This window comes from Bacillus rossius, chromosome 8 (assembly GCF_032445375.1).
Source record: "Bacillus rossius redtenbacheri isolate Brsri chromosome 8, Brsri_v3, whole genome shotgun sequence".
NCBI lineage: Eukaryota > Metazoa > Arthropoda > Insecta > Phasmatodea > Bacillidae > Bacillus > Bacillus rossius.
The window spans coordinates 45,229,312-45,249,285 of record NC_086336.1 but is presented as its reverse complement, the minus strand read 5'-3'; the positions used below and the strand labels follow the sequence as shown (position 1 = coordinate 45,249,285).

Here is a 19,974-nt window from a genome sequence, read left to right as displayed (position 1 = left end):
GTTTCCGAGGATTGTTGATTATGTGTCTTGAGGGCCGTTGTATACACTTTGCCCATGTGCCGGTCGCCATACCTCAGCTCAAGGGTTTCTACTAGTACTCCATAGTCTTTCTGGTCTGGATCAGCTCGAACAGAGATTCTCGCAGGGCCAAGACTAGTGCCGTAGCCTTTTCTTCCTCGCCCCAACTGTTCACTTCATCAGCTGCCTCGAACTGTCGCTTGTAGACACCCCACGACAATTGGCCATCGAAGGTGGTTGGCTTGAATTTTGAGTGGCTGTTGGCAGTGCCTTCCACTTTCACTTCCCCGGAAGAACTCCTCCGTTTCGTAGCAGCTGTAGCTTCCTTGATCTTTTGTTAGAATTCTTCAGTTATAGCTGCTACTCGCTGTTCGGTGTTCTGTTCTAGCTGAGCTAGCTGTTGTGCCACCAGTTCTTCATGTTCGGTTAGATTCTTCTTTAAACATTCCACATTGCCTTCTAGTTGAATACTGGATTCTTCCATTTCTTCTTCATTTCCTCTTGAGCAGCCATCAGCTCACTCCGGATTGTTATGACGAGTCTCTCAGAATAAGTAAAACCTTATTACCTTCTCTCTCTAATGGGGCTTGAAGGGAATAAGAGTTATAAAATAAGGTCTCGACATTAACTTCAGTTCCACTTCAATTTACTACTAACTATTACAATTGTCAACGCCGTCACCGTTGAGTTAAATCTATAAAATATACTTAAGTCAATCTACATGTCTCGCTATCACACCTGTGAGTCTCTTACCTCCGCTCTCTTGTGACGCGCTCGCGACAGACCTCTCGGCGAGGCGGGAAGCGGCGACGAGAGAAACGCGACGCGCACCGGGCCCCGTCTCGGCACGGCCACCCCCGCCGTATTTGAGACCTTGGGTCCGCGGCATCGTCGACAGTCCTCGTTCCCACCTCCTCTCGACCCCGTTCGCCTTCCGCAGCGGTGGCCAGCCTCGTTCCGAAGCGCTGTCCCAGTATTTCGCGCTGACGCAGCAACGAGGCCGGCCCGCACGTCGCTGCAGGTGTGTCGTAACAGCATGTCTTCTTGCGCCCCCACCAGCTGGTTCCACATATCTTCTTGTGCTTGTTTCATTTATTCTTGGCCCTTATTCATTTATTCAATGTCACTCTGCATTACATACTTCACTTCTTCTTCATCTCCTCTTGGCCAATCTTTATTTCATTCATCTCTTCTTGGCCACTCTTCATTTCAATTTTCATCTCTTCTTGGCTATTTCTTATTTCACTCTTCATTTCTATCTCCATCTCCCCTTAACCACCATTAATTTCATCAATTTTATTATTAATTTCGACCAAGAAAGCCATTATGTTTTTACGTTCGTCTGCACCCATTTTCCTTGTCCACATACACTATTAATGTCACTGTCATCACCTATGAGCTAACCTAAATTTATACTCAAAACTAACACTATATTTACTATAACTACACTCAAAACTAACTACAGTTCCTAACACTAATTTCAGTCTAAAAAAATCTAAATTCAATTTTTGTTTACAGTTTATTATTTTTTTTAATTCACTGGAAATTAATCCGAAATCCTTTAATTAGGGCTATCCAAATTATGACACCAAATGTTACGAATGGGTAAAACGGGTTTCGTAAGAATAGCCCAATTATTTTTTACACAATTTTATTTGAAACTAATATTTACATTACTTATTAAATCTCGACGCTTAATGTCTGTTCACAAATCACTCGCACTTAAAAATGCATGTTCACAAATCATTAAGTATCTGTCCAGTCCACAGTTCACACTCCTCACTGGAGCTAGACTCAACAGTGGTTCGCCCCTTACCACGCACCTGTCCACACGCACACAGTCTCGCGCCACTCGCAATGGAGGTCTCTCTCGTACTCTCCGAAATCACACTTCACTCAACTCGCACTTTCGGAACTCTCGTAACTCCCCGGCGAGGCCGGCGTCGCCGCTTTTATACCCTTGAAATGTCTTTCTGGAACCGACTGGAGTGGTTGAGGCGTGTCGCGCGTCATCCCGGCCCGACCCGAAGCTCGAAGCATCCAGAATAACGACGCGTATTCACGACACTCCACGCGGAATTCACAGGCCACCAGGGAATAGATACCAGCGTCGTGGAAGGAGGGCGTGTTGGCAAGGGAGAAGGGGTAGCGAGGCTGGGCCGCTGTAATCCCCGAGCGTATGCACGCGTGACGTCAGTGGCCGTCGCTCCTTTGCCTCCCAAGTTCGTAACACTATTCTCGCTATTCACTTGCCATTGCTACATTTTGATTGGTCATTGGAATATCAATATTTAAATTGGTTCACATTATTTGAAGTAAAATAAATTAATAAACAATGTGGTTAAAAAAAAACCTGACTGCAAAAAAAAAAAAGCTTGTGCACGAGTAGGCGTTGCTTATTCAGATAGTACCACACTAGGGTAGGCTGCAAACTGTATAGTTGTAGCATTAACTGGCTTTGCCTGGGTTCAAACTACGGACCTGCAGTGAGTCCCAGGCGACGAATGGAATGCCACTCGTTACTTCTATCTCTATATAAATAAAATGGTAAATATTAGTTTGTCCAACATCTTAAATCTTCGGAAGTTCTTCACCGATTGCTTTGAAATTTTTACGCAACGTTGCATTCGAATATGCGCGTGTTTTTATACAACTATGTCGCACCTGCGTCCGCTAAAAATATAGATAGGTAAAAACATAGATTTTTAATATTTTCATTGCTATAGAGGGATTTGAGGTAATATGAAAAATATCCCAGTTAAAGAATCTAAAATAATAATAATTATAGCTTCTTTTTGAAAGCATTTTCGATGTATTGAAAAGGCATTATCAAAGCCATATCCGTTACCTGTATTTGAATAGGATCATAAGTTTGTAACTATATATTTTGAAACATAATATAGGTAGCAGAATTTTTTTTTACATTGTTCTAATAGTTCTATGTAAAATTATTTTTTGCTAGATTATGTTTTAAAATATAATTTTACAAACTTTTGATCCTATTCACCCCTCTTTTTACAGTATTTAAGTTTTAAACATATTCATACGGAGATCAGCAATAGAAAATGTAAATAATATATATTTTTTTTACAAAGAAAGAAAATAATTGTCAAAGGTCAGGTTCAACTTGGAGGAGATTATTTCCACTATATCCCTCAAGAACTTTTTTTTTTGTTCCGAGGGTTTGGTTTATTTTTGAAGGGAAGGGCCATAGGCGTGCGCACGGTAGGTGCCACAGGTGCCTTGGCACCACCATTAGGGTTAACGTTATTTTTTTTTACAAGCACAAATAATACATACTTACAAAAATCCGAATTCTTTCCAAAAAAAATATGTTTTCCAATCGTGTCGAGTTACAGATATGTGCTCATAACACTATCAGTATATCAATTATCAATCGAACCAACTATACACACGGAAACAAGCCAGTTGAAATTCCTTGTGTTGTACACGCGGGCCGTGGCTACGAAACTTCTGAAATGTAAATACTTCTCATAGTTCTCCTCGAATTACATAGAATGCGCGCTCGGTGTCCACTGTTCACTCCACTCGGCAGGCGCACGGAATAATAGCCGCCGTCCGCCAGGGTTTATTTTAAAAAAGAGAGAGAGAGGATAGGCTTACTCGATGACTTATATGCAGTTGCCGACAAAACATTTTTGTTGTATTCCAAAAGTTAAAACTTTTGCCCACTCTTATTTGTGTATTTTTATTATTTTAATATTTTACATATTTAAGGTATGTTACAAAAACTCCCTTGATTTTTTTATTATAAAACTTAACATTTGAGAATGTTTTTTCTAGCATTTATTTGGCGTCTTCAGAAAACATGTAAGTACGGTTTTTCAAAGCCACCAGCATGAATTCCGTGCAAACAATTTGTGCAATTTACTTTATGGCTCAACAAAGCTTAAAACTGTAAATAGTTTAGTAGTTTTCCTGGTGATTATAACGTTCAAAGCCATAATTTGTCATAAAAAATATTAAAATTTTTACATCTGTGTATTTATTTAATGTTTTTGTTCGGAAACACCTTAAATAGCACCATTTTGCGCTTTCAAATCCAAATTTTTCCGGGGGAGGACCCCCGGACCCCCCGCTTTAGGCTCGGGGTCCGTTAATGACAGGGCTGTTGTGTAATCTGGCACCACCAATACTGAAGTCCTGCGCACGCCTATGGCCTCGCTGGTAGGGTTACCAGACGTCCGGCAAAAGGAGGACATGTCCTCCTTTTTATGTATTTTTTTGCGTCCGGCCGGATTTTCCTTAATGCTCCAAAATGTCCGGCTTTTTTATAAAGTGAGATAATTCCTGCAGTTACACTCTGAGTAAAGCGCGCGGTGCGCGCTAATGCGCTGTCTGCAGTCACCCCACTAGTTAGTAGTTCTATGACAGCTTGACAGGTAGCAACACATGCAGAAGCAAGTGTTTTTAATTATGCTGTATATGCGTAGTTTGTTTGATTCTGTATACTGAAACTGTATTAAATGCCAAAACATTGTAAAATATTGTACTCCATTGTAATTAATTCATGGCTTTTTAAAAATATATATCGTTCTCCTTTTTAGTGAAATGTCCTCCTTTTGCGAGGTGAATGTCCTCCTTTTTTGTTATCAGTGTCTGGTAACCCTACTCGCTGGGGCCCCGCAAAGCACGAGACAAGCGACCCAGGTGTCAATAAAGGAGTAAAACGAGAGAACTTCTTTGTGGTGGTGGTAGTAAGTACCCTGAGTAACTCGAAGCCGCTGAAACGCGATCCGCGTGATCGCTGCCTTTTTAACGGTCGCCGGTCGGCGAATGCGGCGTGCGTCGCGGACGAAGAGGGTGTCAGCTTCCCCCCCCCCCCCCCCCGCGCAGTGTCGTCGTGACGAAGCGCCCGACGATATCCCCGGGTCACAGTTGTTCGGGGCCGGGGCGAGGCGTCATGGCGCGCGCGGCGATTCTCCTGGCGACCGCCCTCTTCAGGTATGCAGCCCAGTGGCGGATTCATAGGGGGGGCGCAGGGGGCGCGCGCATCCCCCCTTGACCAGGGCAGCCCAGCACCAAGCATTGTTCTTGGCAAGGGGAGGGCGCGCACCCGGCCGCCGATGTTATACAATACACATTCATACACTTACCTTTCACGACTTCATGTCTTGGAAACAGTTTGAATCATGTTTTATTAAGCTTTGCACGTAAATGAAACGGATAGAGCTTGGAAAAAGATCTCTGGCTGCATCCAAGCAACCAAGGTGACGTAACAAGGGAGAGTGTGGAAGAGGTAGACCTGCGCCCCCCCCCCCCCCCCCGCACACTTGAGATTTTTCTGTATCCGCCACTGATGCAGCCAGCGCGGAGGTGATCGCTCACATCGCGCTTGCGGGCGGTTTCAGGAAAACGCAGTGTGTTCAAATCCTTGGCCAAGATACCAAAAATAAATAAATAAATAAATAACTGGTTGTCTGTAAAGTCGGTTTACAGACGATAGTTAAACGTGACAACGTCATAACAAAACATAGATTAAATGATTGCACACTTTTTATGAATAAAATTGAATAATTTTTATTGAATAATTATCACTATTTTGTATGGATACAAAGGAGTGAAGTGAAATCTACAATTTAATTGATAAATTTACTTTTTTTTTTGCACTCATCATTAATTCAAATATGTTTATTACTTTAACGAAGAGATTATTGACGTGACAACGTCTAATAAATCGATGAACGCCGGCTGCACGCACGAAAAACTGTCCCACTACGGTTGTCCCACTACGGATGTGTTCTGTTCGCTCATTGTACGCATGCGTGGCATCTCTCTTCCACTCGATTGGAACAACCATCGATTTGACTTTTCAATCATATTTTCGTCGTTTGAATTATTAATATTATGTAATTTAACGATCGTCCACCGATTTTCAGCACAATCGGTACGGTTATTTAAAAGTAATGTTTAAAATTCAAATACGTTTTGAACCAACAATGGTGTTTTACAGTTACACATAATTCAAATTACACCCGGGATCTTTTGCACAATGTTTTAAAAAATATTGTAACGCATTATAAATAAGTTTGGTGTATTTGGGATGCGTATTTGTTATAAAATCGTGTTAGTATTATACTCCTACCATGAACAAAGTTTTTATAAATATATATATATATACATATAACATTTGAAACTACATTATCTTAGTATGGCCTCGTGGGCGTGTGGTTAGCGTACCCATCTCTTAAACTCAAGGTTGTCAGTTTGAAACCCGGCAGCTGCGATTTTTTTTTTTTTTTCGTACTTGTAAAAATAAATATGGCGCACGCAACAAGTTATAAATATATTTGAATTAATGAATGCAAATAAAAGTAAATTTATTAATTCAATTGCACATTTCATTTCACTCCTTTGTATCCATACAAAATAGTGATAATTCAATAAAAATGATTCAATTTTATTCATAAAAGTATGCAGAGGTAGATTTTATCATGCAAAAGATTGAAAAAATAAATTCTTCCTCAAAGAATATAATATTTTTAATGCCTAAATGGTTTGGTTGCAAAAACCTATTACGGCTCAGTCTCAGGTCGAATATGATATTTCCTTTTCTTCACAGGATCAATCATTTCATCAATGTTTTGTTATGACGTTGTCACGTTAAACTATCGTCCGTGAACCGACTTTACAGACAATCAATTTTTTTTATTGAATTATTACTATTTTGTATGGATACAAAGAAGGAGTGAAATTAAATCTACAATTTAATTGATAAATTTACTTTTATTTGCACTCATTAATTCAAATATGTTTATTACTTTAACGAACAGATTATTTTAACTATAACTTTTATACATGCTTGCTATTTAACTTCCTCCGATCTGTGTTATTCTGTTAAGGATAGGACGATGATAGGAAAAGTAGAAAACGAATGGGAGTGTTTCAAGTTTAATGTGCCTCGAAAAAGTCAAATCTATGGTTGTTCCAATCGAGTGGAAGAAAGATAGATGCGGCGAAAGGGTACAATGAGCGTAACGGGACACAGCGTAACGGGGCAATGTGCGTTACGGGACTATTTTTTCGTGCGTGCAGCCGGCGTTCATCGATTTATTAGACGTTGTCACGTAATTGCCTCCTGCTGAAAGTTGTGGCTGGGCCTCTTCACTCCAGCGCGCCTCAAAACAGTAATCAACATCATGATCATCACATTTCGCGAGCACAACAAAGAAACGACTTCGAAGACCAAAATTCAAAATCGACAAATGTACACAATAATACTAGCTAAAGTGCCCGGCATTGCCCGGGCTAAAAAAACTTCATAACACTCATAACTTAAGGAACTTCCGAGGTCATAACATAAGGACCATCACGTCCGAGTTTCAATTCTGTAGGATACACACTTGAAAGGAAAAAAAAAAAAAGGAAATTTAGATTTTAAAGACCCACCGATTGCACAATCTCGGTGCATCAAGGCTTATGCCATCAGCAAAACCGGGACTCCAATCTTCAGCTTCATTCTGTGGGAAGGCAGGGAATCCCTAGGCAAGACGTGACGGACGCACCAAACGATGGCGCGCTGCGAATTCAAGGCAAATCTCTTGACGAAGTTCTAAACTAAACTGTTTTTAACGCCTTTAGTTCGCGAGCTTCACTAAGCGGTTGGGTTTCGCCAAAGAGGATAGAAAATTGCCAGACCTTACTATATTACCGTGTGGCGGACAAACAGAAATGGCACAAACACACTCTTTTTGTGTCTTATGACCTACCGCCTATGATTTTCTATTATAAAACTGAATGAACCCTTTTTCCACTTCCTTAGGGATGGAATTTTATAATTATATGTAGTCTTGTGTCACTATCCGGCCCATAAACTACATAGGTATATGCCAGAAAAATCTTGTTGATCCGTTGCTGTGTGAAAGGACAAACAGACACACTTTCGCATTTGTAATATTAGGAGAGATTTCGAAGGCTGATGCGTACACTCTATGCACAATCAACCTGCAAACTCTGGCAATTACAGCAACGGGCAGGCAGTACGGCTGAAACTGCTCACACTGGGATGCGAACCCATTTTTTTTTTCCAAATCTCACTCATTTATTTCCTCCCACTTCCTCAGCAGCGCGTGGGTTCGAGTCCCGACCGCGACCCCGCCTACTAAAACAAATTTGGCAAACACTTTAGAAGTTAACTCAGTACCATCTTTCTCACAGACATCCACACGTAACCTCTATTTCACAACAAGAGGCAGTGGGCGGGACTCCGCAGCTTGGAACTCCTCGGGGGGTCCTTGGTTCGATGCTCAGGTCTGGAGCACAGACCACGAGACCAGGGCCGCAACAAGGTGGGGGGGGGGGGGTGGGGGGGGGGCAGCGGGGCATACGCCCCGGGCGCAAAGCTGTGGGGGCGCCGAAATCGCTTGCATTGTAATTCCTTCCTACTACAACTGGTAACAGGTAAAAAGTTTTTTTAACTTGCATGCCAGGAGTAGCACAGAAACTGTTACATGCAGGTATGGAAAATGCTTATATAGCACCATTTTTTCCGTGGGAGGCCCACCGGACCCCCCGCTTTATTGGTGTGGTATGTGCAAAAAAAGAGGGGGGGGGGGCATGAATCCATTCATGCCCCGAGTGCCAGAGACTCTAGTTGCGGCCCTGCACGAGCCCCGCAGTAACTATGACGACAGTACAGTTCGCAAACAGTTCTGAGCACAGCAGGCGAGGAGATTCCAGGGGCTGTTCTAGGGAAGCAGATAAGGGGCAGCTGCGCGAGTTTATCGTGATAGTAGTTCGGACGTACAGGTCCGTTGTTAACTATCCGTGTGCCCGATGGGAAGTGTATTTGATCCTCATTTTTGACGGATTACCAAAAACGCAGATACAACCGACTCGTTTATAAACAGAAGCCTAAACCCCAGTTTCCATAGGAAAAGTAGGAAACGAATGGGAGTGTTTCAAGTTTAATGTGCCTCGAAAAAGTCAAATCGATGGTTGTTCCAATCGAGTGGAAGAGAGATAGATGCGGCGCAAGCGTACAATGAGTGTAACGGGACACAGCGTAACGGGACAATGTGCGTAACGGGACACTATTTTCGTGCGTGCAGCCGGCGTTCATCGATTTATTAGACGTTGTCACGTCAAAAAGTCAAATCGATGGTTGTTCCAATCGAGTGGAAGAGAGATAAATGCGGCGCAAGTGTACAATGAGCGTAACGGGACACTTTTTCGTCCGTGCAGCCGGCGTTCATCGATTTATTAGACTTTTCACGTCAAAAAAAAATTCCTTTCTCAATGCTCACCTACGTTATATAAGGAACTCCCGTGCAGAATTCCATGCTTCTAGACGCACCGGTTTAAGCTGTGCGATATCCGTCAAGTCAGTCAGTGTAACTGGATACCTTACAGGTTAGGCAATACGCGCAGGCACTCTTACATTCACGGAAAGAGACGTGCGCGAAATGAAATTCTGTAACATTTACAGTCTTTAGATATTTTTTTTTAACTGTGGGGTTTTAATTTAAAATATATATAATTGTATCTCAAATAATGGGGAGGGGGCTCGTCAAAATTACCCCCAATTCCCCCCCCCCCTTTTTCACGGGGGTTCTTAGTTGCCCTTGGGCCGTTAGGGAGTGGTGGCAGAGTTCACTCGCGAAGAGGGTCGCGGGTTCGATCACCGATTACAGGACGTAATTTAAATTAACAAGCAACGAATTGGTAAAGGTATTCAATATTCAAGTGGTTTGGAGTCCACTGAAATCTGCGCTAAACCTTACGACGTAAACTGCCACCTTCCCCCCCCCCCCCCACCCCCCCAGAGCAAGCAGTCTTGGGCCACGGCGAAAGTAAGACAGTCCTTGAATGGAGATTGGTATAGGTTTGGGTAGTAACGTAAACTAGCAAAACTTGCGGCAATTTTACGGAAACAGATCAGACTTAGCTTGCCTCAGATCTCTTGCCTTCCCCCCCCCCCCCTCCCTTCCCATCCATGTCACAAAGCAGCGCAATCCGATTTAGATTCTCGGCGGTCAAACGTTTACGATTCAGGCAGCGAACATTTGTAAAGTAAAACAAGATTAGTTTACCTTCAAATTGATGCATGATTTGTTGTAAATAGTCTGAATTAAACTGTTATAATAGGTACCATTGAAACGGGGAAATTGCTTAATGGACAACTGCACATGGCCATCCTAGCTGTACACAAATGCCATGCCTAGAATTTTAGAAATAATATTATGAAAATATGCACAATGAATTTTATTAAAATACTGCTCATCTTGTTGAAACTTACTAAACAGTTAACAAGTACTATGCACACGTTAAAAGTTATACTTTTATGGCATTACTAATATGAAGGCCATTAAGAACATTTTTTAAATAACATTATAATATAATAATATCATATGAATCAGCTCAATAACTTTAACGTTTGTTTGTAGAAAGTATTTACAGATTGATTTGTCGTTTAAGCAAAAACAAATGTACAAACATTTACTTAGTGTTCTATATATTTTAAAATGTTTCAGTTTAATATTCGCATTTATTTTACAAATTCTGTGTCAGTGTGATGGCAAAAATGATTACAGGAAGACTTGATTATGATCCTAAATTGAATAAAGCATTAACATTGCTCTCGAAAATCGCTTAAATAAATAAATGAAACTAATTCAGGACATATATATTTGAGATGCAAACGGTTCAAACTTCTCCCCACCCCCATTTTTTTTCCTCATGAAGAATTCACGTACCATCTCGGCACTACATGAACAAAAGACAGATAAAGACAGGGACTTGCATTACACCTTATAATCATGTCTCGGCCATATAATGTTATGGTCACTGCTCAAATTTCACAGCAATCCTGTGACAATGAGAAGACTGCGCGCCAGTTCAGAGCCTTGCGCTTAGAGGCTATACTGCGCTATAAATACCAGTGAGCGTCGCGCTTATCATCCCGCCTCACTAACACACATACACCCCTGACGAGGCGGGCCCCTTAATCTGCATTATTAAGGAGGATTAGGCCTTGCCATCTTGCAATTTCAAATTTCCAATACCGCTTGCAATAAAGGTTTGTGGTAAATGTTTTGGTTTGATATGGCATAGGACTTAGGTATGAGTATTTGATGAAGTTAAACACTTGTGAACTGGTGTGATTATCATAATTGTATTCGCCCGTGTAGAATAATAAGTTATTTCCTCGCGGCGCTTACAGACTACAACCTGTTAGTAAATATGTGGTTCCAACAAGGCATAGAAGGTCTGGGAGATAGGATTTATGCCTTGACATGCCAAAAATTGGGATAAACATTCATTCCTTCTAGCGCATGTCAATCACTCGAGGACGATAAAACTCTCGTACATTTGGACAGTGCTGGTGGGGGAAAATCATACTGCAAAATGGTAGTTTACAAAAGTGTTCAGTCTCCCCCCCCCCCCCCCCCCACAATGCCAAGAAACGCGCTTGACTCATTCCTGGTGTGATTTGTTTTAAATGTTTTCATCAAGTTTACAAAGTGGTCCGGACATTTCCCTCCCAAGAAAAATTAGTAATCCGTATGGCTAAAAATAAAATTCTTAGAAATCAGGGACATTTGTGTGTATGCATAAGTTATTACAGGCTCTACAGCGTAGAGACATTGTCCTGCAAGTCTCTTTGTACACTCGTGTTTAATTTTCCTGTCATTTTAATGCCAGCGCTTATTGATGATAGGCTAAACGTGGGTTCAGTTACAGCACAGACAATCACATTACACTAGACAATCACAACACAGGAGTTTTACGCAAGAAACTTATTAGTGTTACATTTTATATAATGGTGTCATTGTTATGAAACTCATTGCTCTAAAAAATATTGTACGGCCGTATAAAATACAGTTTTTTTATTGTGTTGGTATTCTTATATTTGAAATCGGATGCAGAAAGCTTTTACCGTTTCAAGCTATTCGGTTTTAATAGAACTATTCGAGAATGAAAACTGTACTCGCTTTATATTACTGCAAAAGTCCCATAATCGCCCATAATGTCACGACGAAGACAATCGATACAATTACAGTTAACAAGGAGATAATAAAAAAATATATCTTCTACGAAGTACCTATTGAAGTCGATTGCAGCTTCATATTTCTGTCCGTATGACCTCACACAGTTTTTAACTTCAAAATAAAATAAAGTAAACGGTCACAGTTCAAACGATTTAATAGGTACGTACCTATTTTATGAAAGTCGTTATTTAAAACCCGCCGAATTCTCGTTATTGAGGTACCACTCATGTTACCCGGATTGTCTTCGGTCCAAGCTTTGAATATATATACTGTATAGAAGTCGCGAGTGGATAGGATTTACTCTACCTTTTTCAGGAGCGTATGATGAGCAGCTTGGGAACCTCACCGCTGCAGTGCGCTGCCGTAACGCTCTGTATCGTCTTAGTTATTATTTACCCGTTAGAGCGCAGCCTTGTCGCCCGCTGTCATTCCCCGCACCCATCATACATCATTCACTGCAGCTCAAGGTCGTTCAACAGGAGGGGAAGGGGTGTTTGAAGAGTTCGACACTTCTCCGCTAGGGACCACCACAAGTCGATGCCCTAGAGATGGTGGCGATTGCGGCGGTGAATTAACCAACTACCTCAAACCGTATTAGAAATTTTAACCTGGGCTGGCGACTTCTATACAGTATATATATTCAAAGGTCCAAGTTAGTCCGGATGAACGAGGTTCAAATGTATCCTCCACTTTGCAGTGTGGTGTCGGTTACCGGCTGCCCGCCGTGTCGTCAGGCGGAATGTCCTGGGGCAACTGGCTGTCAGCAGGGATTGGTTCTGGATGCGTGTCGCTGCTGCCTAGTGTGTGCCAAGGTGAGAGAGCCCGTCACGTTTCCAACCACAGGCGAAGCGTCGCTGACCAACCAGCTGGCGTATCACAGGCTCAAGCAAACAAGTCGGGCTTTCATATTCCTGATTATATGTTTGCTGGTATATCTCATTTCACAAACCAATCTTCACCAAAAATAATGAAACTAAATACTTCCTCAAAGTTTTTTTTAAAAATATTAATGATATTCTTGCAGATAAAAAGGTCCCTTTTGCCAAGTACAAAATTAATGTGTCATGTCTACACTTTACAGGAGGCAGCAAAATGAAATTCACTGCTCAGGAGCATACACAGAACTTCATTTTGGGGGAAGAAGATGTAGAACCTATATTGCCTGCAGTTTTCTTTAAAAAAATATTTTTAGGATTTCTTAAGATTTCGATTTTGAGGAGCAATTCATCCCCTATCTCCCCCACTCCTGCATATACCCCCCGACATTGCTGACCATAAAACTGCAGCACCAGAAAGGTCACCTCTGCACGTCCCCACTTTGCAGGAATACACACACAAGGTACGGCAATGACGTGATTAGTACACAGTGGAACACTGATGGCAAAAAAAAATTATACCACCACATATTAGTGCAAGGGATGAATGGAGTTTGAAGATCAAAAATAATTGCACTACCCCCTTACTAGGCATGTTATGAAATTTGCTGAGACATTCAATGCTGGATGCATTAAGTTAAACCAAAATTCGAAATATTTTCGCTGCATGAAATATGAGAAAATGTTAAAACAATCTTTTTTGAATATTGACGAACATGTAGGATGTTATGTCAGCTACATTTCACAATAGTGGAGGTCACTAAGAGAAAATGGCATTGGGTTCTTCCTGCAAGGGGTGACCCTCCCCCTTCCCAATGCTGATGGCACATCCTCCTCCCACTTAAACCAACTTGAACCAACAATCATTCCCCTCTCCCCCAAAATAGATACTTACCTAGGACATTGAATTTGATAGTGTCCAACAAGGTGGTCCAGGATTCATAACTCAGGAAACTTTTGAAAATAAGTTTATCAAAATCATGTTCTAATGAAATATTACACTTACGTGAAATATTGCACATTCAGGGCAATTCATGACAACTGATAAACATTATAATGTTTTGCAATTCAATGCCCTTAAGTAATATTTCACGTAAATTTTTAGTTTTCTGTATTAATGAATGTACTATTCTATGCAGTAAGCGAGCTCACCAAGTTAACCAGCTGAGTTAACTAAAATTGTAGGTGTGAGCAAAGTATCATATTGAAATGTCCATAACTGTTTTCATACAGGTTCAGGCAGAATTTCTGTTGAAAGCTTTTACTGGAGCCCATACAAAACAATTCTTTCGCATTTGGGCTCAAGAAGTGTGCTTGTGTTTTCCCACAGGGCGCTGGTGCAACGTGCGGCATGGGACTCGACTGCAGCAGTGCTAGCGAAGAGCATCTATATGCAGAGAACAAGGCTAAAAACAGCATCACATCAGAAAAGTTTCCCAAAGCACAGTATCGTAACAAACATCTTGATGATCTTCCTAAAACTGACAATGATACACCAGAATTCGGCAAAAAGCAAATACTTGAAAATGAATTAAATGTTGAGAATTTCCCAAAAAGTAACAAGAAAGAGCACACTTTCATGAGAAAATATACTTCGAGTGTAGTCAACGGTATGGCTAAAGCCAGAGATGGTGGACAAATCCTCAACAGCTTCAAGGACAGAGAACTGAGGGTCAAAGCTGTTAAGTATGCCAAAAATACTGTGCAAAAAATAATGGAGAGTGCTGCAAGAAGGTTGCAGCAACAAGCAAGCAAACCAGCATCAATCCAAAATGCCATTTTAATTTTAGGCAGGAAAGCTTCTGAAATCACTGGCAAAAAAGTGGAGAGTGAATACAATGCCCCAACAGCAATTGTGAAACACATCTTGACAAAGAAAGTTCTATCAGAAATGGAAAACAGGTTGAAGGGAAAAGAGGATGCACCAGAAGAACCTAGCATTACGAAAAACCAAAAAGAAGACTTCTTACAACCTTTATCTTACGAAGAGCAACACCAAAACAAAAAAACACTACCACGTATTTTGGGTTCGTACACTGATAGTCATAAAACACGAGTCATTTATGGTCAAAGGATGACTAACCCATCCCTTATCACTTTCATTGACTTTTACTACAAATGCAAGAAGAGAGATGCTGCAGATCATAATGAGTTTAATGAGGAAGACCTTGATGTTGCTCATTATGAGGCATCACGCACCCACAAGACAGAAGCCAAGATGCTTAATGCCATGGAGGATGGAATATCCATCAGGTCTGGCGTAATCAACGCCATGGGCGACAATGAAGATGTTGAAGAAGACAACCAATCATTTTTACATAAAATAGGTGGAAACCTCCTAAGTAAGGGTGTGGGTGCAGTTAAGGGCGGATACAATTTGTTAAGATTTGGGAAAAAAATGGTGGTAGCTCCCATCTCATATGGAAAGGAAAAAGTTACAAATATGATGTCAAGTGCTGTATTGCCTTCTTTGTCACTTTTCAACTCTCTAGCAAACATTGGGAGTCGTAATTTGTAACAGATGCTGTTAAAGAGAGACAGTGTAACATATAATGCATGATTTCTGCTTGTGGCATTTAAATTTTGGTTTGTAGCATAAAAATATAAAAAAATATTAAAACAGTGCCAGAGTTTCATTAATTTTAAAAATCTTATGATCACCACTAAAAAATCCAAACCAATATGTACAATTCTGTACATTTGCATTGTATAGTCATTAAGCCCGAGTGTAAAAATGAAACACACAGAAAGGTCTTGTTATCAATTCACTTCCGGCATACACCTTGCTGCACGTTTGCACTTTCCAAACAGCTTGGTTTAAAAACTACACATATTCTGCCCACACGCACAAGGAATACAGGGTTGTTCATTGCCTGGACCAGTCAACCAGAAGTGACTTCAGAATTCGCAAGGAGAAAAACATAAGATTCACCTGCTTGTGTGTAGGACAGGCTGTCTTTTTTTTCTTTTTGGTACTTTTGTGGTGCCCCTTTCAGTGGTGGCACATGGGAGAGGCTATAGTACAAAGCAAGGGCGCAGCTGCAAGAAGCCGTGCTTTCCCAGTACGTCTTTCAGACATTAATATGACGCTGAGAGCACATTTGTAGCATTTTAATTTCTTGAAAAGGCTACTATTACATTTATTTGCGCTCCCCTATCAAAGATTTACAGACAGATGTAATTTAAGTGTATTTTATTGGATCCTGTTGGTTTCTTTTGTAACCACAATGGCATCACTGGGTTTCAGAGGTTTCTGTTGGGAGAAATTGGCCCAAAAATAAAAAAACTTTCAATGTATTCTGTCGGTTGCTGTTGCCAAAGGACACTGAAATCATTGGTTTTGGCTGAATTCTGTTGTGAATTACGTTTGAACAGAATCTGTTGGATTTTGTTGTTTTCCAATGTTTTTGTAGGATTATGTTGGTTTTTGTTGATGGGCTATTGCAGATAAATAAAAAACTTCTGAATGAAATGGCACCACTTTCTCGTACGAGTCACAAGCATAAGCTATATAATGGATGACTCACAAAGATTCATGTTCATTTCAGTTCTGCAGTCACCTGAAGGGTTGAATAGGTAAAGCAGAGAACAAACGTACGTATGTATTTGTAGGCAAAATGGAAACACCCAGAGCAAACTGAAACACCCGCTACTTTATCCATGTGCATTGAACCCAGACAGCTTTAGTGAAGGCTGGCTGGCTGGCTGGCTGGCTGGCTGGCTGGCTAGCTGGTTCAAGACTGCACTGGCACGCTGCTAACAGGTTGTCTTAAAACACGTAGGGCAGTACTCCAAGACATTCGGGTAACATAGCGAATAAGCACTGCCTTGTTGGGATCCGACCTGTTTGATCGTGTATATATGTAATTAATGAAATTCAGTGTGTGACTTTTATGGTTCAGTGCGGTATGGTGCTCTGCAAGAAAACTATACTTAAGACTTCCTAGCTATTGATTCACACTAGTGCGTAGACGAGGACATTTCCTGTGTTTTAAATCTCCCGCCCTCACTGCATTCACTGTGTGAGTTGGCAACACATCCGGCTACCAAGTTTCTACAGTTGGTGTCCCTGGCGGCAGGCGGATGTAACCAGTCGTCATCATGGAGTCTGGCCGGTAAGACGTCGTTTCGGGTACACTCGGTACCAATCTGTTTTGCCGTACATGTGATGTTGGTCATCGGTGTAATACAGTCCATTTTTTCGTATGACCAAACATTTTGGTCCTCCGGGCCGGATATTTCCAGTGTTTTTCGTATCGTGCGCAAGTTATTGTGGTGCGTTTTATCGTTTGCCACGCGGGCATTTATTTGTATTATCGGCCCGCTGTTTCGTTAAATTCCGCTTCGTGTAAAGTTGTTTGGTATTCCACGCCGTCTACCGTTCAGATTCTCTGTTATGCTGTGTTAGTGAGGCTAATAATTTGCCGGTGCGTGTCTCGTGAATGAATTAACCTAACAAAGTGCGCGAGTGAGCACGTGTTTTCGAAATGTTGTTCGCATTCGCGGACATCTTGTTAAACATTGCCTAGTAGATTTTCGCCGATTTATTGCCTCGTGGATTGGTTTACTGTACTTAACCTCAATTATGGCTGGTGCTCAGGCGGCAGCATTGCGGTTACGTCTCGCAGAAGGTCGTATGAAACGTGCAAGCGATCTCTCAATTGCCGCGGCAAGTGATGTTTCAAAGGTGAAGTTATTGTTAGCTACCGTCCGTGATTTGCCTGCCGTGAAAACGTCGTATGATGCAGACTACATCACAGTGGAAGCAGCATCGGCTGACCTCGAGGATTATAATGCAGAACTGCACCTGCAGCGTATGATGACGTTTGAAGAGCAATACTACAGTGTGATGGCCGCTGTAGACGCTGTGGACAGTAAACCAGACCTGCTGGAGACCTCCGCTAGCGAGACTTCAAATGGCCGTAAGTTGAATGTTGCTTTGCCGAAGATTCATCTTCCTCATTTTGATGGTACTCCCCAGAAGTGGCCTAATTTTGCAAATTTTTTTATGAAACTTGTCACGGAGAACTCTCGGTTGTCCTCTGTTGAAAGGTTGGCATATTTAAAGGGTGCTGTCTCTGGTGAACCTCTTGGCATAATTCAGCCTTTAGAATTGTCAGAAGCAAACTTCGAAGTTGCATGGGACTTGCTTGTAAAGAGATATGATAACAAAAGGTTGATTGTGTCCGCTCATGTAGAGGCCCTGTTTAATGCACCTTCAGCATCTGTCGAAACCCCCAAGTCACTTCGCCAGCTACTTAATGTCATCTCAGAAAACCTTGCTGCTTTGAAGGCACTGGGAGCTCCAGTGGAGCATTGGGACATGATCCTTTTACCGATACTGTCAAGGCGGTTGGATCCCAAGTTGCAAGGAGAGTGGGAACTTAGTTTGAGCCATGAGTTTCCTAAACTTGAAAATTTTGAAGCATTCCTTGAAAAACACTGTAGGGCCCAGGAGTTGGTTGGTTCGTCTCGCTCCAAGCCTGTGCGGCCACAGTTACTGAACCAAAGGCCGCAGTCCTCTTCTATGCCTAAGAATCATAATTCATCCAGCTTTGTTGTCAATTCATATATATCACAGTGTTGTTTGTGCAACTCATCACATACCTTGCACCAGTGTCCTGAGTTCGGATGTATGACTCCCAGTGATCGCTTTGAAATAGTAAAGAAACATAGATTGTGTTTGAACTGTCTAGGAAAGTCTCACCAGTCAAAAAACTGCCCATCTACATCATGTCGCACTTGTGGTAAGAAACATCATACCCTGTTACACTTTGTACAGAAGACTTGTTCTGACAAAAATGACGTGTCGGCCACCTCATCACCAGATCAGTGTGTGTCTACTCTTCCAACAGTTATGTCAGCAGTTACTAACTCAGAACACACCATTCTGCTATCAACAGTTCAAGTTGCGGTTTTGGACTCTGCAGGGAATGCATGTACAGTTAGGGCCCTGTTGGATTCCGCTAGCCAAGCTAGTTTCATTTCAGAGAAGTGCATGCAGAGGCTACGTCTACCTCGTATTAAGGCGCACCTCCCAGTCACTGGCTTGTCAAGCACACCTGTCAATATCGCTCGAGCCTTTGCCTCCATTGTTATTGCTCCTGTTGGTGGGGTTGGGCCTCAATATGCCTTGGATGTCTTCGTCTTGCCTCGGATAACTGCGGATCTGCCTTGTGTAAAGTTGTCACCTGAAGTTAGCAGGGCAGTGTCTAACCTGAAACTTGCAGATCCTACGTTTGACACACCTGGCCCTGTCGATTTGCTCATCGGCGCTGACCTTTTTCCCCAACTGCTCACTGGAGGCAAGCTCAGTGGCCCACCTATGGCTCTTGACTCTGTATTCGGTTGGGTTTTAATGGGAAGGGTGCCCTCTGAGCCACCTCAGTGCTCTAAGTCATTTTGTGTTTCACTTTTCACATCATTCCCTCCGTTAGAGGACACCATGAGAAGATTCTGGGAGTTGGAAGAATTTCCGGCCACAAGGCATTGTTCTCCTGATGATGACATCTGTGAAAGGACATTCGTTGACAGCCATACCCGGAATGGCGAGGGTCGTTATACTGTGTGTCTGCCATTTCGTGCCTCGCAGCCGGAATTAGGTACCTCTCGTTCTCAAGCGGTTCGTCGTTTGATTGGGCTCGAAAGACGTCTCAGAGGAGACCCTCAACTGCGGAGCATGTATTTTGAGTTCATGACGGATTATCTGACAGCTGGGCATATGGAAAAGATTCCCCCCGAACAGGTGCATTCGAAACAGGCATACTACATACCGCATCACTCTGTCGTAAAACCAGAGAGCTCAACAACCAAATTACGTGTAGTCTTTGATGCGTCTGCAAAAACGTCCAATGGATTATCCCTGAACGACAACTTGCTGACTGGCCCAAAGTTGCAACGTGATATTGTTGAAATTTTGTCCAACTTCCGACTGCACATGGTTGCCTTTACAGCAGACATAAAACAGATGTACCGCCAAATCGGTGTTTGTATTGAGCATCAAGAGTACCAGCGTATTGTGTGGAGATTTGCTGACACAGACCCTATTGAAGATTATTGGCTGAAGACAG

General features: G+C 42.0%; 1 protein-coding gene across 1 annotated transcript; it reads left to right on the top strand.

Annotated features, from left to right (window-relative positions):
• The first annotated feature begins 4,826 nt into the window (after positions 1 to 4,826).
• LOC134534845 (uncharacterized) lies at positions 4,827 to 15,654 on the top strand. Its single transcript, XM_063373470.1, has 3 exons — positions 4,827 to 4,983; positions 12,727 to 12,841; positions 14,235 to 15,654. The coding sequence occupies exons 1-3, from the start codon at positions 4,943 to 4,945 to the stop codon at positions 15,420 to 15,422; spliced, it is 1,344 nt and encodes a 447-aa protein (XP_063229540.1). The 5' UTR covers positions 4,827 to 4,942; the 3' UTR covers positions 15,423 to 15,654.
• Positions 15,655 to 19,974: the final 4,320 nt, after the last annotated feature.

Excerpts from the sequence above, each read along its gene's own strand:
- LOC134534845 (XM_063373470.1), top strand. The coding sequence starts at position 4,943 with ATGGCGCGCGCGGCGATTCTCCTGGCGACCGCCCTCTTCAG. Across the intron at positions 4,984-12,726 it reads CTGGCGACCGCCCTCTTCAG|TGTGGTGTCGGTTACCGGCT; the intron begins GTATGCAGCCCA and ends TCCACTTTGCAG. Across the intron at positions 12,842-14,234 it reads GCTGCCTAGTGTGTGCCAAG|GGCGCTGGTGCAACGTGCGG; the intron begins GTGAGAGAGCCC and ends GTTTTCCCACAG.